The sequence below is a fragment of the Odocoileus virginianus genome, chromosome 13 (assembly GCF_023699985.2).
Source record: "Odocoileus virginianus isolate 20LAN1187 ecotype Illinois chromosome 13, Ovbor_1.2, whole genome shotgun sequence".
Taxonomy (NCBI): Eukaryota; Metazoa; Chordata; class Mammalia; order Artiodactyla; family Cervidae; genus Odocoileus; species Odocoileus virginianus.
Window position 1 is genome coordinate 14,739,841 of NC_069686.1, and position 22,938 is coordinate 14,762,778.

The following is a 22,938-nucleotide window of genomic DNA, read 5'->3' on the forward strand; positions in this document are numbered from 1 at the left end:
CGACTGAACTGAACTGAAGTGCAAAAGAGAATGGATTTGTATTTTTTGCTTTTTAAAATGATTTTAAGATACTTTACATGTGCATAGACATAAACATGAATGCATTTGCTGAATGATGTACTAGGAGTGACAGTCGCTTGTTAAAGTGGCATTTTAGTTTTTAGTCTTGTGTATTGTTTTAAAGATCACAGTTATATCTAATCTTCTTTTTAAACCCAGCTATAGTCTTACTCTTGAAGAAGGCAGTGGCACCCCTATCCAGTACTCTTGCCTGGAAAATCCCATCAACGGAGGAGCCTGGAAGGCTGCGGTCCATGAGGTCACTAAAAGTCGGACACGACTGAGCGACTTCACTTTCACTTTCACACATTGGAGAAGGAAATGGCAACCCACTCCAGTGTTCTTGCCTGGAGAATCCCAGGGACGGGGGAGCCTGGTGGGCTGTTGTCTATGGGATCACACAGAGTCGGACACGACTGAAGCGACTTAGCAGCAGCAGCATAGTCTTACTCTAGAATTGTGCTGTCCAAATCAGCCACTAGACCCATGTAGCTTTTAAAATTTATGTTATTTGAAGTAGGATAAAGAGTATTGCTAGGTGGTCCTAGTGGTAATGAACCCACCTGCCAGTGCAGAAGATGCTGGAGATGCGGGTTCTATCCCTGGTGAGGAAGAAGATCCCCTGGAAGAGGAAATGGCAACCCATTCCAGTACTCTTGCCTGGAGAATCCCATGGACAGAGGAGCCTGGCAGGCTGCAGTACATGGGGTCCCAAAGAGTTGGACATGACTGAGTGATTGAGTACAAAGTAGAATAAAAGCTACAGTTGGGTTCCTTAGTTGTACAAGCAATATTTCTATTGTATTATATACATATAAACTACTTTCATTATTGCATATAATTCTGTTGTTATAACACTGGTCTGGACTATCAAAAATTAATTTGTAGAGGTCAGGGATTCAGTTCTCTGCTATTTCATGTAGATTATGTTCATTTGGGGATAGATCATATCTTGCCTTCTGTCCCCATTCCAGTTTTTCCCCAACCCTAAAGAAATAATGTTACAAACATTTTCTTTACATCTGAAATTTAGACGTGCTTGTTTTTTTTTTTAATTAATTATTTTCATTTTTTTTAAATTGGAGGCTAATTACTTTACAATATTGTAGTGGTTCTTGTCATACATTGACATGAATCAGCCATGGATATACATTAGATGTGCTTGTTTTAAGACTTTATGATGATTTTGAAATAATTAGAAAAATGTTTTAGTTTCACTAAACCAAGATTAATAAATCGTTCATCTAAGCACTTTAACTTCTTAAGTATTATATTGAGTTTTTAATGAGAAATCTAACTACTATTGTGGCAGCATATTTTCATTATAGTTTAACTTGGTAAATGTGCTCTGCTTTGCATTTTAAAATAAATGGCCTTTGTAATAAACATGACATTTAATGAATCTAAGTGGCTGTCAGTGGTCACTGAAAAGGAAGTTCCTCTTCCAAGTTTTGCAAAAGCATTTTCATTCTGTATATTAGCTATCTGTCATAATTATGACTCTCTTGCATTAAAGTAAAACTTTTTCTGATATTGGGCTTTAACTGCTAAGATGATGCTTTACTAGTGATTGCTTTTGAAATTAAACCCACATATTAAGCCATAAAGCGACTTGAGTGCATTGTAAATAAAATGCTATAATAATGAAGTGCTTTAATTATAGTCACTAGTGTGAGCATAGAACTCAGTAAGATTTTTACTTAAATTCTTACTGTGTTCTGTTTTTTCCCTCTAAAGTTGTTTGAATCTAAGTAAACAAGGGAGAGCTTCACCTTTTAAAGTCATTTGAGCAAATTCCATGAGAGAGCATGGCTGTTCTCCCAGTTACTGAGTTTTCACTGCATTTTGCAGCAAGCTAATTGCTTCTGCTAATAAATAATCTAAAATCGATGCTGACAGCAGTTAATTGGCACAGAGATTTTATTTTGTAAAGCTCTTGGCTAACGACCTTCTTTAAATTAATAGCATTAAGTGCTATGAGGAAATAAATCTGAGGAATTGCCTGTCATTTGCTTGTCATGTCTAATAACTTCCAATAATGATGGCTGATAGATTTTTGCACATTCCATTATTGAAGTTGGTGCATGTAATTATTCTCCTCATTATACGTAAACAATTAGCAATATTTGGTATTTCCTTGTGGTAAAGCTGTTAAATACAAGTAACATATTAGAGGTTAGAAGCCATTTTAAATTCTGAATTTTACTATTTGAATGTAGGAAGTCTTTCATGCTATCTGGATGTATTATGTGCTATTTATTTTAAACCTTGTACTTGAATACTATTTGAATAGGACTTATAAAAATATGTAGTGTATGAGTGTTTTAAAATGTGACAATTTGTGGAAATTTTTGTTTGCAGCTTGAAGAAGTCATGGAAAAAGAAACTTATAAAACAGCTAAGTTAATTCTTGAAAGGTTTGATCCAGATTCAAAGAAAGCAAAGGTAAGGCTGTGATATCATGTTTCATCATAGATTGCCCACTGTAGTAGGACCCTGTAGTAACATCACTGTATTTGATAGGAGTTTGAGCCACCGTCTGCTGGAGCAGCTGTAACTCCCAGACCTGGACAAGGTAAATAAACTTTGTAGAAACTGCTGCTGCTGTTGGAAAGATCCCTGTTTACCCAAGTGAGTTCAAAAGTGTGACAGAGGCGTGAAAAACTTAATGTAAAATGCTTTCATATTAATTTGTATTGGTTATTTGGGATATGACTTAAAGTAGATGGCAGTAAGTTTATTTCATTTTCATTAAAGATGTTATCTGTTGAGATTAAATATATAATTGGTTACAGTCTTTTGAAATTTAAGTGATTTCATCAATATTTTGTAATTCCCCCCCACTTTAAATAAGAGCCTCCTGGAATATCTGCTATTATGAAAATTCCTACATCTTTATGATTTGTTTTTGAGGAAATTAAATGAAGATTTCTGTCAAATTTGAGTTTCTTCTAAAATAACACTTTTAGTTAGGAAGAGGAAAATAATTTAGAAATGAGAAGAATATTGAATTACTGGTATATAATAGCATTAACTCTTGCTTTTTGAGGTTATATTGCCAGATTACTAGTGAAACCATTACTATTATATCATTAAATATTTTGTAATTTAAAAGTTATTAATTTAAGTGATTATATAGAGAATTCCCATGACTAGTGTGTGAAGAGATATTTTTCAGTGTGCTTTGGCTTCCCTTTTTGTTCTTGTCTCTAGAATATAATAATACATAGGCATACCTCAGACATATTGCAGGTTTGGTTCCAGACCATCCCCAAAAGTAAATATTGTAATAAAGCGAGTCACATGAATTTTTTGGTTTCCTGGTATATATTAAAGTTATCTTTACACCATACTGTAGTCTATTAAGTGTGCAACAGCATTATGTCAAGAAAAAAATGTATATCCCTTAATTAAAAGATACTTTGTTGCTAAAAAATGCTAATCATCATCTGATAATGCAGAGTTGCCATAAACCTTCAATTTGTATAGTTTATTTTGTAAAAAAAGAAAAAAAGAACTCTATACATAAAACACAATAAAGTGAAGCACCATAAAATGAGGTATGCCTGTAGTTTGTAAGGCTTTTGTTGCAATACAGAATATACTGTATTTAATTTTTACTCTTATAAATCATCAGAATTGGAGCCTGGTTTATAAAGTTAGGGTGATATTTAGAACTTTGAGAAGTCAGTACTTTTATTAGTTTCCCCGGTGACCAGGGGTGTTAATAAGCTGTGATAGTTTTAGGTATTCTGATTGGTGGAGATATGTGGCTAGAATCTCATCTCTGCCATCTTTTATAAGTAGAATTCTGGTTAATAGAAATATTAGCGTGCTCTTTCAATGAATATAGAAGTTTATCAAAAGTTATGTTAAAGTTTAAAGATGATTAAAATAAATTAATTTTAGGGAATTCCCTGGTGGTCCAGTGGTTAGGACTCTGTACTTCCACTGCAGGGGGTTGGGGTTCAATCCCTGGCTGGGGAACTAAGATCCAGCAAATTGCATGGCATGGCCGAAGAAAAGAAAATTATTTGCAGTGTAACACCTACTTTCATAATCAGTTTAAATTTTTCTACAATTTATACTTCTTACTAGTAATTATAAGAAATATTGTGGCCTGCAGGCCAGGTTTCTACACTTTTTATATAACTGGTACTAACTTTACAAAAGTACTTTTTAAATAACCTTCGTGAATATATTTTTAAAATGTGATATTTTGCAGAAAGCTGATGCTGTTACTTTAAAAAAATCTATTTTCTCTCATTATAAAAGAACAGATGTATGACTTTCTTAAGCATTTATTAATAATTAGGCAGCATTAATTCATTTAGGAATCTGAACTTATCTTTCCTTAGAAACTTTTGAAACTCCAACTTTTTTTCTTCTGATGTCATATTGTAACTATAGAAAAACCATCTCTGGTCTCTCTGATTTGGATTCCTGAAGCACTACTTTTGGATATTCTTTTAGGGAGAATTAACATTTAGCTATAATACAAATGAATTATTCACTTAAAAAAATGTACTAAATTACTCTTATGTGTAGACACCAGGGGGAATAAAGAGATGAATATAGTATGGCTTTTGACCTTAAGAAGCTTATAATCTATTTTTTGAAATATTTTTTCTGGAGTACACTATTTTAGTATTCCTAACTTTTCCAGATCTGTAGATATTAATTACTATTTGGAATTTTTTCCTCTATTTAAAAAAAATTCTAAACTATATCTCAACTTTATTCTCCTTATTGAGAATTATAGTCTTCTTGTTAATTTGACCTTGTTACTATTATTTTGATAGGTGACTTAGTCATATATTTTATTTATGTTTAAGTTCTGTGTTTCTGTGTGTTTAAAATTGTCTTTATTTCTTTGTTTTAAACCATTGTTAGTCCCTTCCTCCCTTCCTCCCCAATACTCCCTCCCTCCCCATTACTCTTTTCTCTCCCTCCTCCTTTTTTTCGCTTTTGTTTCTTTCACCTATTTCTGAGCTTATATAATAGGAAAGGGGAAAAACTACTAAAGGGTGTTTGTATGTACATTATATGGCCCTTGAACAAATCTGCTCTCCAAACTGAATCTAATTGGGATGTCCTTATTTTACTAGCTTTCTTTAATGTTTAGTAAACCAGAACTTAGATTCATGTATAATAGATAGCTTTCTCACATTTTTTATTATTTAGATGTAAATGATATATATTATGGACTTCCCAGGAGGCGCTAGTGGTAAAGAACCTGCATGCCCTTGCAGAAGATGTAAGAGATGTGGGTTCAATCCTTGGGTCGGGAGGATCCCCTGGAGGAGTGCGTGGCAACTGACTACAGTATTCTTGCCTGGAGAATCCCATGGATAGAGAAGCCTGGTGGGCTATAGTCCATAGGGTCGAAAAGAGTTGAACATAATTGAAGTGATGGGAGGGATTGGGGGCAGGAGGAGAAGGGGACAACAGAGGATGAGATGGCTGGATGGCATCACTGACTTGATGGGCACGAGTTTGAGTAAACTCCGGGAGTTTGTGATGGACAGGGAGGCCTGGTGTGCTGTGATTCATGGGGTCGCAAAGAGTCGGACAGGACTGAGCGACTGAACTGAACTGAACACAATGTATATTATACTAAGATTTATTATGAAATTTGTGAATAGTTTTTATTGATTTGTTTAGATTTTAGCACTAAAAGGAATATAGTATTTACTGACATAATACTAACCTGACTGCCAGCCTCCTACCCCCCTTTTTATCTCTTGTATTTATTTTTTAAAAAATTATTGAAGTATAGTTGACATACAGTATTGGTTTCAGGTGTACAAATAGTGATTCATCATTTATATGCATTAAAAAGTGCTCTCCTTGGAAAGTGTAGCAACCATCTGTCGCCATACAAAGTTATTATAATACTATTGACTACATTCCTCATGCTGTACATTATATTATATTCTCAAAACTTATTTATTATGTGACTGGAAGTTTGTACCTTTTAATCTCTTTCACCTATTTTGACCATTTGCCAACTCCCCATTTCTCTGGCAGCTACTAGTTTGTTCTCTGTATCTGGGTCTGTTTCTGTTTTGTTTGTTCGTTTTGGTTTTTATGTATGACGTATAAGTAAAATCATCTGGTTTTTACCTTTCTTTGCCTGACTTACTTCACTTACCAGAATAACCCATAGGTCCATTCATGTTGCGTATGGCAAGATTTCATTCTGTTTTATGGCTGAGTAGTAGTCCATTGTATACATAAATGTATACCATATTTTCTTTATCTATGGGTGAACACTTAGTTTGCTTCCATATCTTGCTATTTGACATAATGTTGCAGTGAACATAGGTGTGCATATATCTTTTTAAATTAGTATTTTGTTTCCTTCAAATAGAAACCCAGGAGTGGAATTGCTGGATCTTCTGGTAGTTCTTTTTATTATTTGAGCAACCTTCATATTGTTTTCTGTAGTGGCTGCACCAGTTTATCCCACCAACATGTGAGGGTTCCTTTTTCCTTTGCCAACACTTTTTATTTGTTGTCTTCTTGGTAATAGCTGTTTTGACACGTGTGAGGTGATACCTCATCATGATTTTGATTTGCATTTCCCTGATAATTAGTGATATTAAGCAACTTTTCATGTTTCTGTTGGTCATGTGTGTGTCATCTTTGGAAGAATGTCTCTTCTGTTCCTCTGCCCATTTTTTTAATCAGATTCCTTGGTTTTTTGATATTGAGTTGTGTATATTATTTTTATATTTTGTATATTAGCCCTTTGTTGGGTATATCACTTGCAAATATCTTTTCCCAATAAAAAGATTGGCTTTTTCTTTTGTTGTTGTTTTTCTTTACTATACAAAAGCTTTTAGTTTGATTAGTCCTGTTTGTTTATTCTTGCTTTTGTTTCTCTCGCTTGAGGAGATAGATACAAAAAGATACTGTTGTCAGGATTTATTGCCCATGTTTTCTTACAGGGGTTTTATATTTTTAGTCTTTAATCCATTTTTGAGTTTATTTCTGTATATGGTATAAGAAAGTGGTCTAGTTTGATTCCTTTGCGTTTAACTGTCCAATTTTCCCAACACTATTTATTGAAGAGACTTTCACCACTTGATATTTTTGCCTCCTTTGTCATAGATTAATTGATTGTAATCATGGCTTATTCCTGAGCTTTGTTCCTTTCTGTTGATCTGTGTGACTGCTTTTGTGAGCACTGCACTATTTTGATTAGTATGTGTGCATACATGCTCAGTCACTTTGTTGTGTCTGGCTCTTTGTGACTCCACGGACTTCAGCCTGTCAGTCTCCTCTGTCCATAGGATTTTCCAGGCAAGAATACTAGAGTGGATTGTCATTTCCTCCTCCAAAAGATCTTCCCAACCCAGAGACTGAACCCATGTCTCCTGCATTGGCATGCATGCTAAGTTGCTTCAGTTGTGTCTGACTGTTTGCTACCTCATGGACTGTAGCCCACCAGGCTCCTCTGTCCATGGGATTCTGCAGGCAGGAATATTGGAGTTGGTTGCCATGCCGTCCTCCAGGGGATCTTCCTGACCCAGGGATCAAACCCACGTCTCTTATGTCTCCTGCATTGTCAGGTGGGTTCTTTACCACTAGTGCCATCTGGGAAGCCCTTTGATTATTATAGCTCTGTAGTATAATTTGAACTCTGGGAGTATGCTAACTCTATCTTTTTTCTTCTTTACTTATTTGCAGTCTTTTGTGGTTCCATATCAATTTTAGGATTATTTGTTCTAGTTTTGTGTAAACTGCCATTGATATTTTGATAGAGATTGCACTGATGTAGTATGGACATTTTGAGTGTTAATTCTTCCAACCCATGAGCATGGTATATCTTTCCATTTATTTGTTTCATTATCAATTTTTTTCATTAGTATCTTACAGTTTTCAGAGTACAGGTCTTTCACCATCTTACTTAAATTTATTTCTAGTTATTTTATTCTTTTTGATGCAATTATAAATGGGATTGTTTTCTTAATTTTTTTCCTTTCTGATAGTACATTATTAGTGTATAGAAATGAAACAGACTTCCATATATTAAATTTGTATCCTTCAACTTTATTGAATTCATAAGTTGGTTTGAAAGCTTTTTTGTGATGTGTTTTAGGGTTTTGTATATTCAATATCATGTTCTCTGCAAATAGTGACAGTTTTATTTCTTCTCTTCCAATTTGGATTCTTTTCTTGTCTGATGGCTGTGGCTGGGACTTCCAATACATGTTGAATAAATGTGGTGAGAGTGGGCATTTTTGTCTCTTTCCTGATCTTAGAGGAAAAGGTTTCAGCTTTCTCTGCTGAGTCTTAGCTGTGGGTTTGTCATCAGTTCAGTTCAGTCACTGAGTAGTGTCCAACTCTTTGTGGCCCCAAGGATTGCAGCATGCCAGGCCTCCCTGTCCATCACCAATTCCTGGAGTTTACTCAAACTCATATCCATTGAGTCAATAATGCCATCCAACCATCTCATCTCATCTCATCTTCGCATCAGGTGACCAAAGTATTGGAGTTTCAGCTTCAACATTAGTCCTTCCAGTGAATATCAGGACTGATTTCCTTTAGGATTGACTGGTTGGATCTCCTTGCAGTCCAATGGACTCTCAAGAGTCTTCTCCAATATCACAGTTCAAAAGCATCAATTCTTCAGCACTCAGCTTTCTTTACAGTCCTCTCACATCCACACACGACTACTGGAAAAATCAGAACTTTGACTAGGCGGACCTTTGTTGGCAAAGTAATGTTTCTGCTTTTTAATATGCTGTCTAGATTGGTCATAACTTTTCTTCCAAGGAGCAAGCATCTTTTAATTTCATGGTTGCAGTCACTGTCTGCAGTGATTTTGAAGCCCTGAGAAGTCGTCATTGTTTCCACTATTTCCCCATCTGTTTGCCATGAACTGATGGGACCAGACCATGATCTTAGTTTTCTGAATGTTGAGTTTTAAGCCAACTTTTTCACTCACCGCTTTCATGTTCATCAAGAGACTCTTTAGTTCTTCTTCACTTTCTGCCATAAGGGTGATATCATCTGCATATCTGAGGTTATTGATATTTCTCCCAGCAGTCTTGATTCCAGCTTGTGCTTCATCAAGCCCAGCATTTCTCATGATATACTCTGCATGTAAGTTAAATAAGCAAGGTGTCATATATGGACTTTATTATATTGAGGTTTATTTCCACCATACCCATTTTGTTGAGAGTTTTTTTATCATAAATGGATGTTGGATTTTTGTCAAATGCTTTTTTGACATCTATTGAGATAATCGTGATTTTTATCTTTGTATCTTTTGTCTTGTTAACATGGTATATAGCGTTAATTGATTTTTGGATATTGAACCATCCTTGCATCCTTGGGATAAACCCCACTTGATTGTGGTGTATGATCCTTTTAATGTATTGTTCAATTTGGTTTGCTAGTATTTTATTGAAGATTTTTGGGTCTTTGTTTATCCAGGGGTATTAGCTTATAATCTTTTTACAGTGTCTTTATCTGATTTTGGTATAAGGGTAAAGAGGACACTGTTGGAATGCATTTGGGTGTGATCCTTCTTTTTTTGGGATAGTTTGCGAAAGACAGGTATTTACTCTTCTTTAAATGTTTGATAGAATTCTCTTGTGAAGCCATTTGGTCCTGGACTTTTGTTGGGGTTTTTGTTTGATTACCAATTCAGTTTCATTATTGATAACTATAGTCTGTTCATATTTGCTATTTCTTTATGGTTCAGTCTTGGGAGATTGTATGTTTCTGGGAGTTCATCCATTTCTCCTGCTTTGTGCATTTTGTGGTGGTGGTGGGGGGTTAGTTGCTAAGTTGTGTCTGACTCTAGCAACCCCATGAACTGTAGTTTGCCATGCTCCTCTGTTCATGGGATTTTCTAAGCACGAATACTGGAGTGGGTTGCCATTTCCTTCTCCAGGCATATTCCCAACCTAGGGATCGAACCCGGGTCTTCTACATTCTAGGTGGTCTCCTGCATTGCAGGTGGAATCTTTACCAACTGAACCACCAGGGTAGCCTTTGTGTATTTTATTGGCTTATAATTATTCATAGAAATCTTTTATGATTCTTTCTGTGGTATTTCTTTTGTGTTGATTGTAACTTCTTTTATTTCTGATTTTATTTATTTGGGTCCTGTTTTTTTTTTCTTGATGAGTCTGGATAAAGTTTTATCAATTTTGTTTATCTTTTCAAAGAATCAGTTTTTAGTTTCACTGATCTTTATTATTTTTTAGTTTCTGTTTCATTTATTTCTGCTCTGATCTTTATTAGTTTCTTCCTTCTGCTAACTTTGGGGTTTTGTTTATTCTTTTTTTCCCCAGTTTCTTTAGGTGTAATGTTAAATGGTTTACTTGAGATTTTTCTTATTTCTTGAGTAGGCTTGTATCACTGTAAACTTAGCTGTTAGAACTGCTTTTGCTGTGCCCCATAGATTTGATATGTTGTATTTCTCCTTTTGTTTATCTCAAGGTATTTTTAAATTTCCCCTTTGATTTCTTCATTGACCAGTTTGTTGTTTAGTAGCATATTGCTTAGCCTCTGTGTGTTTATATTTTTCTATTTTTTTATTGTAATTGTTTTCTAGTCTTACACTGTTGTGATCAGAAAAGATGCTTGATATAATTTCAGTCTTCTTAATTTATTGGGACTTGTTTTGTGGCCAAGCATGTGATCTATCTTGGAGAATGTTTGATATGCAACTGAAAAGAATGTATTCTGCTGCTTTTGGATGGAATGTTTAGTGTATTTATATATAAAGTCTTTCTGGTATAATGTGTCATGTAAGGCCAATGTTTTAAGTTGATTTTTGCCTGGCTAATCTATCTATTGATGTAAATGGGGCATTAATGGTCCCTACTATTATTGTGTTATTGTCTCTTTCTCCCTTTATGTCTGTTAATATTTGCTTTATATTTTTAGATGCATTTGCATTGGTACATAGATATTTACAAGTGATACGACTTGTAAGATTCATCCATTTATCCTTGTGTAATGCCCTTTGTTTCTTGTTACAATTTTTGCTTTAAAGTCTGTACTTTAAAGTTTTCTCATGTAAGTATTGCTGCCCCAACTTTCTTTTTGTTTCCATTTGTATGGAATATCTTTCGCTATTCCACTGCTTTCCATCTGTAAGTATCTTTAAATCTGAAGTGTCTTGTAGACAGTGTATGTATGGGTCTTGATATTGTAATCCATTCAGACACCCATTGTCTTTTGATTATGGTATTTTTGTCCATTTATATATAAAGTAATTATTGCCATCTTGTTATTTGTTTCTGGTGTTTTTGTAGTTCTTCTCTGTTTCTTCTTCTCTTGCGATTTTATGGATATCTTTAGCATTATGTTTGGATTCTGTTTTTATTCTGTGTGTATGTTTTGTACTTTTGTTTCTGTATATGTATTATATATTGCTGTCTGCTTTAAGTGATGATCTTCTTTAAGTTCAAATGCTTTCTCAAAGCACTACATTTTTACCTCCCATATCATATTTTATGTTTTTGATGTCATATTTCACATTTTTAATTTTGTGTATTCCTTAACTACTTATTGTAGATAAGATGATTTTACTACTTTTGCCTTTCATCCTTTCTACTAGTTTTATAAGTGACTGATCCACTTCCTCCATTATATATTTACCATTACAAGTGAGACTTTTCCTTCATAATTTTCTTATTTCTAGTTTTTTTTTCCCCTTTCCCCCTAGAGAAGTGGCTTTAATTTTTCTTGTCAGTTCAGTCACTCAGTCATGTCTGACTCCATGGACTGCATGGACTCCATGGACCCCATGGACTGCAGCTCGCCAGGCTTCCCCATTCATCACAAACTCCCAGAGCTTGCTCAAACTTCATGTCCATTGTGTCGGTCATGCCATCCAACTATCTCATCCTCTGTCATCCCATTCTCCTGCTTTCGATCTTTCCCAGCTCAGGGTCTTTTCAAATGAGTCAGCTCTTCGCATCAGGTGGCCAAAGTATTGGAGTTTCAGCTTCAGCATCAGTCCTTCCAATGAATATTCAGGACTGATTTCCTTTAGGATTGACTGGTTGGATCTCCTTGCAGTCTAATGGACTCTCAAGAGTCTTCTCCAACACAACAGTTCAAAAGCATCAGTTCTTTGGCACTCAGCTTTCTTTATAGTCCAACTCTCACATCCATACATGACCACTGGAAAAACCATACCTTTGACTAGATGGACCTTTGTTGGTGAAGTAATATTTCTGCTTTTTAATATGCTGTCTAGGTTGGTCATAGCTTTTCTTCCAAGGAGCAAGCGTCTTTTAATTTCATGGCTGCAGTCACCATTTGCAGTGATTTTGGAGCCCAAGAAAATAAAGTCTTTCATTGTTTCTATTGTTTGCCCATCTGCTTGCCATAAAGTGATGGGACCAGATGCTGTGATCTTAGTTTTCTGAATGTTGAGTTTTAAGCCAACCTTTCACTCTCCTCTTTCACGTTCATCAAGAGGCTCTTTAGTTTTTTGCTTTCTGCCATAAGGGTGGTGTCATCTGTGTATCTGAGGTTATTGTTATTTCTCCCGGCAATCTTGATTTCAGCTTGTGCTTCCTCCAGCCCAGCATTTCTCATGATGAACTCTGCATAGAAGTTAAATAAGCAGGGTGACAATATACAGCCTTGACGTACTCCTTCCCCAAATTGGAACCCGTCTATTGTTCCATGTCTGGTTCTAACTGGTGCTTCTTGATCTGCATGCAGGTTGCTCAGGAGACAGGTAAAGGTCTGGTATTCCCATCTCTTTAAGAATTTTCCAGTTTGCCATGATTCACACATTCAAAGGTTTTGGCATAGTCAGTAAAGCAGAAGTAGATGTTTTTCTGGAACTCTCTTGCTTTTTCAGTGATCCAACGGATGTTGGGAATTTGATCTCTGGTTTCTCTGCCTTTTCTGAATCCAGCTTGAACACCTGGAAATTCATGGTTCACGTACTGTTGAAGCCTGGCTTGGAGAATTTTGAGCATTACTTTGCTAGTGTGCGAGAAGAGTGCAATTGTGTGGTAATTTGAGTGTTGTTTGGCATTGCCTTTCTTTGGGATTGAAACTGACCAAATTCCTTTCATTTCTTTGGGAATGAAAACTGACCTTTTCCAGTCCTGTGGCCACTGATGAGTTTTCCAAATTTGCTGGGATACTGAGTGCAACACTTTCACAGCATCATCTTTTATGATTTGAAATAGCGCAGCTGGAATTCCATCACCTCCACTAGCTTTGTTGGTATTGATGATTCCTAAGGCCCACTTGACTTTGCCTTCCAGGATATTTGGCTATAGGTGGGTGGTCACACTATTCTGATTACCTGGGTCATGAGGATTTTTTTGGTATAGTTATTCTGTGTAATCTGCCATCTCTTCTTAATATCTTCTTCTTCTGTTAGGTACATACCATTTCTGCCCTTTATTGTGCCCATCTTTGCATGAAATGTTCCCTTGGTATCTCTAATTTTCTTGAAGAGATCTCTAGTCTTTCCCATTCCATTCTATTCTCTAGTCTATCCCTTTCTTTTCCTTCTTTTCTTTGCATTGATCACTGAGGAAGGCTTTCTTACCTTGCCTTGCTATTCCTTGGAACTCTGCCTTCAAATGTGTATATCTTTCCTTTTCTCTTTTGCCTTTAGCTTGTCGTCTTTTCTCAGATACTTGTAAGGCCTCCTCAGACAACCTTTTGCATTTCTTTTTCTTGGGGATGGTCTTGATCTCTGCCTCTTGGACAGTGTTACGAACCTCTGTCCATAGTTCTTCAGGGACTCTGTGTATCAGATATAATCCCTTGAATCTATTTCTCACTTCTAGTGTATAGTTGTAAGGGATTTGATTTAGGTCATACTTGAGTGGTCTAGTGGTTTTCTCTACTTTCTTCAATTTAAGTCTGACTTTTGCAATAAGTTCTCGATCTGATCCACAATCAGCTCCTAGTCTCATTTTTGCTGACCAAATAGAGCTTCTCCATCTTTGGCTGCAAAGAATGTAGTCAGTCTGATTTTTGTATTGACCATCTGGTGATGTTCATGTGTAGAGTCTTCTCTTTTGTTGTTGGAAGAGGGTGTTTGCTATGACCAGTGCGTTCTCTTGGCAAAACTCTGTTAGCCTTTGCCTTGCTTCATTTTGTACTGCAAAGCCAAATCTTCCCATTACTCCAGGTATCTCTTGTCTTCCTACTTTTGCATTCTAGTCCCCTATAATGAAAAGACATCTTTTTTGGGTGTTTATCCTAGAAGGTTTTGTAGGTCTTCATAGACCTGTTCAGCTTCAGCTTCAGCTTCTTCAGCATTACTGGTTGGAGCATAGACTTGGATTACTGTGATATTGAATAGTTTGCCTTGGAAATGAACAGAGATCATTCTGTCATTTTTGAGATTGCACCCAAGCACTGCATTTTGGACTCTTGTTGACTATGAGGGCTATTCCATTTCTTCTAAGGGATTCTTGCCCACAGTAGTAGATATAATGGTCATCTGAGTTAAATTCTCCCATTCTAGTCCATTTTAGTTCACTGATTCCTCAAATTTTGTTGTTCACTCTTGCCATCTTCTGTTTGACCACTTCCGATTTACCTTGATTCATGGACCTAACATTCCAGGTTCCTATGCAATATTGTACTTTACAGCATTGGACTTTTTCCCATCATTAGGCACATCCACAACTGGGTGTTGTTTTCTCTTTGGCTCCGTCTCTTCATTCTTTTTGGTTATTTCTCCACTATTCTCCAGTAGCATATTGGGCACCTACTGACCTGGGAAGTTCATCTTTCCATTTCCCATCCTTTTGTCTTTTCATACTGCTCATGGTGTTCTCAAGGCAAGAATACTGAAATGGTTTGCCATTGCCTTCTCCAGTGGACCAACATCCCAACAGTGTTCATGGGGTTCTCAATACTGAAGTATTCTTGCCTTGAGAACTCCATGAACAGTATGAACTTTCCTTGTAAGGTTGGTTTAATGGTGGTGATCTCCTCTAGCTTTTTGTTGTCTGTAAAACTCTAACTCTCCTTCAATTCTGAATAATAACCTTGCTGGGTAGTTTTCTTGATTGAAGTTTCTTTTTTTTCCTCCATTACTTTGAATATATTTTGCCACTCTTTTCTGACCTGCGAAGTTTCTGCTGAAGAGTTAGCCGATAGTCTTATGTTGAAAAACTAGTTGTTTTTCTCCTGTTGCTTTTAAGATTTTCTCTTTATCTTTTGACATTTTAAATATAATGTGTCTTGGTGTGGACCTCATTGGGTTTATCTTCTTTGGGACTGTCTGTTTTTCCAGGACCCGGATGTTTGTTTCCTTCCTCACACTGGGGCGGTTTTAGGCCATTATTTCTTCAAATAACTTCTCTACCCTTTTGTCTGTCTCTTCCTTCTGAATCCCTGTAATGCGAATGTTAGTGCACTTACTTGATGTTGTCCCCCAGGTCCCTTACCAGTGGTCCCCAGTGTTTTTGGCCCCTGGGATCGGTTTTGCAGAAGACAGTTTTTTCACGGACTGTGGAGGAGAGGTGGTTTCAGGATGATTCAAGCACATTACACTTAACTGTACACTTTCTTTCTTTTATTATTACATCAGCTTCACCTCACATCATCAGACATTAGATCCCAAAGGTTTGAGACCCCTGCCTTAAACTTTCTCATTTTTCTGAGTTCTTTATCTTTTTTTCTGTTCAGCATGTGTGATTTCCACTTCTGTGTCTTTCAGATAACCAGTTTGTTCTTCTGTATCATCTAATCTCCCATTGATTCCCTCTCATATGTTTTCCATTTGGGTTATTGTACTTCAGCTCTGATTTTTAAGCATATTTTCCATCTCTTAGAAGTTCTCATTGTGGTCATCCATTCTTATTCTGAGTTTGGTGAGCATCTTTATAATTATTACCTTCAATTCTTTACCAGATAGATTGTTTATTTCCATTTCATTTAGTCATTTTTCTGAGAGTGTCTTGTTCTTTCATTTGGATCATTCTCATTTGGCCTAATTCTCTGTTTGTTTCTTTGTGTTTGGTGGGCCCATTACATTTCTTGATTTTGGAGAAGTGGTCTTATGTAGGAGGTGTCCAGGTACATGCTTTCTTCTATCCATCAAAAGATGCTTCAGGGGTGTACCCTTTGTGGACTATATGCACCTTTCTATTGTTGCAGGACCAACCAATATGGGTTTGCTGGTATGTGGAGCTGGCCCCTGGGCCCAGGTAGCTGAGATGAACTGCTTCATGTTATTATTAGGGGTACTTTGGTGGACAATGCAGGCTCTTCACATCTGGCTCTGAGGCCTGCTGCCATGCAATTTCTGTTAGCACAGCGGTAGGTGAGGCAGGCCCCTGGTGTTAATAAGCTCAAGAAAGGATTCCAAAATGGCACCTGCCACTTCTAGTGTCATCAAGGTAATATGAGATCACGAAAGTGGCTGCTTGACAGCATCTCAGTCCTCAGGGGGAGTCCCAGCAGAATGTTTTTTAAGATCAGCAGGTAGGTTTGACCCTGGCATGTTTCACACTGCTGCCTTGTGCTTAATTTCAGATTGTGTGTGTTTTTTCCTGCACCTTTAAAGAGGTGTGTCTCAGTTTCCTACACCCTTCTGGCTCTCCCAAGTGTGAACCCTGTTGGTTTTCAAAGTCAGACATTTTGGGGGCTTATCATGGTGCAGGACTCATGGGCTGGGAGCCCAATGTGCAGATTGGACTCCTCAGTCCTTGAGGAGGACCTCTATAGTTGTGATTTTCCTCCCCCTTGTGAGTTGCCACACTGGGGTGGTGGGGTGGGTCCTGAATAGACCATGTCTCTGACCCTCCTACCTGCTTTTTTGTGGCTTCTTTATATCTTAGTTATGGAAAATCTTTTCTTCTTGTCTTCTGGTCATTCTCAGAGATGGTTGCTCTCTAAGTAGTTGTAATTTTGGTGTGCCTTTGGGAGGAGGTGAGCTCATGTTCATCCTACTCTGTAATCTTGATATAGGCCCTCTTCCCCTCTTTTAGTAGATTGAATCTTTTTGAACATTTTTAAATTTACAGAAAATTTACAAAGCAATAGCTTTGTAAAGAGTTCCTATATACCTTTGCACTGCCTTTTCCTTATTATTAATGTCTTACATTAATGTAGTACATTTGTTAAAATTGATGGACCAGTAACAAAATTGATGAACCAATAATTCACTATTATTAACCTAAAGTCCATGGTTTATAATAATTTCCTTAATTTTTCCCTAATGTTCTTTCTCTGTTCCAGGATCTCATCCAGAATATCACATTATATTTAGTTGTTATGTTTATTAGGTTTCATTTGGCTGTGCCAATTTATCAGACTTTTCTTTGGTTTTGATAATCTTAACTGTTTGAACCTGACCCTTTTTTTATAAGGAATTTTAATCAGTGAGTACTTAATCTTAGAAAATCAATATTGTCATTTGATATGAAATTATTGAGTTGGCCAAAAACTTCCATAATATCTTATGGAAATGAACATGTTGGCCAATCCAATATAAATGACAGAAAAATAGGTGTATGCGCACATATGTGTGTGTGTGCTCAGTTGCTCAGCTCTGTGAGCTCATTGGCTGTAACCCACTAGGCTCCTCTGTCCATGAAATTTTCCAGGCAAGAGTACTGGAGTGGGTTGCCATTTGCTACTCCAAGGGACCCTCTCAACCCAGGGATTGAACCCATATCTCTTGCATCTCCTGCATTGGCATGCAGATTCTTTATCACTCTGCCACCTGGGGAGCCCGTGTGTATATATACATATATGTATTAAATAGAGTGATATGGTTACTAGATGTGCAGCATTTATTTTAGTTTTATAGAAATAATGGGCTGAAAAATGGAAGAATTTTATATCCTTACTGGATTAAAAAGTAATGAAGTTTGGGTTTAGTGAAAACTGAATTTGCCATAGTAGGAATTCCTGAATAGCTTCTCTGCTGCTGCTGCTAAGTCACTTCAGTCGTGTCCGACTCTGTGTGCCCCCATAGACGGCAGTCCACCAGGCTCCCCCGTCCCTGGGATTCTCCAGGCAAGAACACTGGAGTGGGTTGCCATTTCCTTCTCCAGTGCATGAAAGTGAAAAGTGAAAGTGAAGTCGCTCAGTCGTGTCTGACTCTCCCCAGCCCCATGGACTGCAGCCCACCAGGCTCCTCCGTCCGTGGGAGTTTCCAGGCAAGAGTACTGGAGTGGGGTGCCGTTGCCTTCTCCGGAATAGCTAGGATAAATTAATATAGATATTTGGGGTTAGTGAAAAATTAAATTTCTTTTTAAGGTTTTAATTGGTATAGCGGAATAAATTTGACCTGTATGTGCTAATCTGATTTTTTTTAATTTGTTTTGTTTTATAGTGAGTATGTACTGCCAGGCATTGTTTTAGGCCCTGAATTCATAGCAGTGAACAAAAGATAGTAAAAAAAAAAATCACCTTTTGTGCATTTGGTGGGGGTAGACAATTTTATGTATCAATTTATTTGTATAATGTTGGAGGAAAATGATAAAAGGATAATGCATAGGTAGTGTCTTGATTGAGAATGGAGTTTTAATGTTACATAGGGTTGTCAGGGAATGCCACATTGATGAGGTAACATTTGATCAAAGTTATGAAAGAGGGTTTCCTTAGTGGCTCAGATGGTAAAGAATCTGCCAGCAATGTGGGAGACCTGGGTTTGACCCCTGGGTCAGGAAGATCCCCTGGAGAAGGAACTGGCAACCCACTCCGGTATTATTGCCTAGAGAATTCCATGGACAGAGAAGCCTGGCGGACTACAGTCCATGCGGTCACAAAGAGTCAGACATGAGTGAGCAGCTAACACACATACATACATGAAAGAGATGAGGGGATGAGTCATGCAGATACCTGAGGGAAGTTACATTCCAGACAGAGGGATCATTAAGTGCAAAAATTGAATACAAAGCATGCCTGGATTACTCTGGAAATAGCGTGGAGGCCAATATGGCTGGGACTGGGTTGAACAATTGGGAGAATAGTAAGAAAGGCAATAAAAGAGGCAGCAAAGGATCGTATCATGTGGGATCTTGTAGAATGCAGGCCATTTTAAGAACTTCAGTTTTTAGTTTTTAAAAAAGTTTGTTTTGTCTTTTGAGGTGAGGATTGACATGATTTAAATTATATTTTAAGAGAAAGGTGACTGTGTTGGGGCTGCAAAGGAAACAAAAGTGGAGTTGCAGTTACCTGGGAAAGCATTGATGTGACCTGAACCTTTTAGTAACATAGGAGTGGTTTAAGATTCTGCATATGTTTTTAAAGTTGAAACCCAAAAGAGTTCCTGATGGATTGGGTATGGTTGGGGTCAGAGACAGAGAAGTCAGAGATAACGTCAAGATTTTGGCCTGAGTAACTGGTAAGGCATTTACTGAGATGGAAAGTAAGTAAGTAAGTGTCAGTTGCCCAGTCGTGCCTGACTCTTTGCAATTCCATGGACTGTAGCCCACCAGGCTCTTCTGTCCATGAGATTTTCCAGGCAAGGATCTGGAGTGGGTTGCCTTTTCCTTCTCCAGGGCATCTTCCTGACCTAGGGATCAAACCCAGGTCTCCTGCACTGCAGGCAGATTCTTTACCAACTGAGCTACAAGGGAAGCCCCACTGAGATGGCAGAAATTACAAAAGAAGCACTTTTTGAGGGGTTCAGATGAGGTGATGAAGAACAGGGTTTGATTTTGGATATTTATCTTTGAGTTGCCTATTAGACAGATGTCCAAGTGGGAATTCTAAGGAAACAGTTGAATATGAGTCTGGTAAATAGGAATTATCTGGATTAGAGGTACAAATTTGGGTGTCATCAGTTTGTAGATTGTTTCAAAACCATGAAACTAGATGAGATTATCAAGGATGTAAACGTGGAGAAAGAAGAGAGAAGGACCAAGGCCACCCTTGGGTACTCTAACATTAAGGTATTTGGAGTAACGAAGAAGAACCAGAAAAAGAAACTGAGAAATGGTCAGTGAGATAGGAAACCCAAAAGTATGTGGTGTCCTGAACACTAATTGAAGAGTTTCTAGGTAGTGATCATTTGTGATAAATACCGCTGCCAAATAAGTTGAGGGTCTAGAATTGACCATTGATTTTAGCAATTTTGAGGAACTTGATGACCTTGAAAAGAATAGTTTTGGTGGAGGAATGGATTCATTAGAGTAGATTTAAGAAAGTAAGGGAGTAGAGAAGTTGTAAACAATGAGAAGAGACAATTCTTTTGAGTAAAGAGACTTGAAAAACTTGGTTAGCTGGAAGGGGAAGCATTTTGTATGTATGGGTGAACATGATGTGTGAAAGAAATGATAGCATGTTTATGTGCTACTTGGAATGGCCTAGAAGACATAGATGATGATGGAGAGAGTGTGACAGTTGGTGGAGAACCATCCATGAGGAGACAAGAAGGGAATGGGATTTAGTGTACAAGTGTGGAGTTGGCTCTTGATAGGAGTGTGCTCACTTCATCTGTATTAGGAAGGCAGGCAGAGAACTTAGGCAGTTATAGGTAGGTGATTGGAATTGTTTTCTGATTTTCTTAATGAGGGTGAAGATGAGGAAGATGTTGTTGAGGGACCTGAAGAGAAGGAATAAAATAATTCTCAGAATGTAGGAATACCAGGGGACATTTATGTCCACTTAAAGTTAATGGTTATGTATTTAAAGCATAGTTTTCTGAATGTTTTCCAGTTGAATTTAGCTGTATGAATGCAGGCTTGGAGTAGGCAGAGAGTTGATTTTAAGCAGGGTTGGGGTTTAGTGTAATGGATTATCAAAGGGCAAGGAGGTGAAGTTGTATGCAAGGAGGTAATTATAATGATGTGTTATTGAATCTGAGATGGTCATAAAGGAAATGATATAACAGGGGGATGATGGACAGTCAAAAGGTATTGATAGTATTATTAATAATACAGGGATTTGCAGTCTTCAGTCTGCAAATTTGGGCCAAGATCTGTTTTCTGTGGTGCTTGAGCTTACAGTTAAACATTTTAAAGTGTTCCAAGGGACTTCCCTGGCCATTGAATGGTTAAGACTCTGTGCTCCCAATGCAGGGTGCATGAGTTTAATCCCTGGTTGAGGAAAGGAACTAAGATCCCCATGCCATACACCAAAAAAAATAAGTGTTCCAGAAAAAAAGAAAAAAAACAAAGAATTAAGAATATGCAACAGAAATTCATTTGTGATCTACAAAGTCTTAAATATTTGCTATGTGATCTTTTACCAAAAAAGTTTGCTGACCTCTTTAATAGTTAATGCATTATAGATCCCCTTATTCTGGAAGAGATGGGAACACCAGGCTTCATGATCTGCTTCCTAAGAAGTCTGTATGCAGGTCAGGAAACAACAGTTACAACTGGACATAGAACAACAGACTGGTTCCAAATTGGGAAAGGAGTACGTCAAGGCTGTATATTGTCACCCTGCTCATTTACCTTCTATGCAGAGTACATCATGAGAAATACGGGGCTGGATGAAGCAGAAGCTGGAATCAAGATTGCCGGGAGAAATATCAATAACCTCAGATATGCAGATGACACAACCCTTATGGCAGAAAGTGAAGAAGAACTAAAGAGCCTCTTGAAAGTGAAAAAGGAGAGTGAAAAAGTGGGCTTAAAGCTCAACATTCAGAAAACTAAGATCATGGCATCCGGTTCCATCACTTCATGGCAAATAGATGGGGAAACAGTGGAAACAGTGGCTGACTTTATTTTCTTGGGCTCCAAAATCGCTGCAGATTGTGACCACAACCATGAAATTAAAAGACAGTTGCTCCTTGGAAGAAACGTTATGACTAACCTAGACAGCATAGTAAAAAAGAGAGACATTACTTTACCAACAAAGGTCTGTCTAGTCAAGGCTATGGTTTTCCCAGTGGTCATGTATGGATGTGAGAGTTGGACTGTGAAGAAAGCTGAGCACTGAAGAATTGATGCTTTTGAACTGTTGTGCTGGAGAAGACTCTTGAGAGTCTGTTGGACTGCAAGTAGATTCAACCAGTCCTGTGTATTCATTGGAAGGACTGATGCTGAAACTGAAACTCCAGTACTTTGGACACCTGATGAGAAGAGCTGACTCATTTGAAAAGACCCTGATGCTGGGAAAGATTGAGGGCAGGAGGAGAAGGGGACGACAGAGGATGAGATGGCTGGATGGCATCACCAACTCGATGGACATGAGTTTGAGTAAACTCCGGGAGTTGGTGATGGACAGGGAAGCCTGGCGTGCTATGGTACATGGGGTTGAAAAGAATCTGACACTACTGAGCGACTGAACTGAACTGAACTGAGAGCCCCTTGGAATTGGAAGAGTCATAGAGGAAGGAAGTAGGAAATGTAAGTGTGGTTTGAGAGTGGTATACTTGAACTTGAGTGGAGTTCAGTTATCTTTAATGGCAAGGTTCTAGAACTAGGTTATGACCGTAACAATGAATGACTGAAGTAGGAAGGCTGATAAGATTTTTGGAGGATGTCATCTGATAGCTGAAAATAAACCCTTAACAGATCGTCTAATATTTGCTTTAAAAGGAAGGCACTCATACATTCTCTTTTACCTTTGTATATAACCCTGCATCTCTACTAGTGAAGTTAATAAAAGGAAGGTCAGTGAAAAGTCAAAATCATGCCACAGCTAAGTTTGAAATCAAAAAGTTTTGAAAAAAATTTTAATGGTTCTGGCAAATGGATTACAACTTATTTAAGTAGGTTTTTACAGTATACTCACTTGTGTTCCATGACATATATGGAAGATTAAAGTGGAAATCATTAATCTTTTTTGCTTTTGTTAGCATACATAATGATATTTCATATTTTGATGTTTCAGGGGTTGTACATTTGATTAAGAAAACCTGGGAAGACATAAAATAGCAAATTCACTTTTTTGGGTGTTCTTACATGTTACAGCTGTGCTTTTAATTATTGTATTACAAAC

The 22,938-nt window shown here is 37.4% G+C and overlaps 1 protein-coding gene across 9 annotated transcripts in view; it reads left to right on the plus strand.

Moving 5' to 3' along the window:
* The window catches only part of LNPK (lunapark, ER junction formation factor), a 96,986-nt gene that overhangs the window by 37,951 nt on the left and 36,097 nt on the right, over window positions 1–22,938 (plus strand). For all 9 annotated transcript variants that reach the window (XR_011490939.1, XR_011490938.1, XM_020901780.2 and 6 more), the window contains 2 exons: window positions 2,422–2,505; window positions 2,584–2,635. Coding sequence is in view for 7 of the 9 variants with exons in the window: in XM_020901780.2 (XP_020757439.2) it covers window positions 2,422–2,505; window positions 2,584–2,635 (136 nt within the window). In the remaining 2 variants the exon portion in view is untranslated. The remainder of the gene's footprint in view (window positions 1–2,421; window positions 2,506–2,583; window positions 2,636–22,938) is intronic.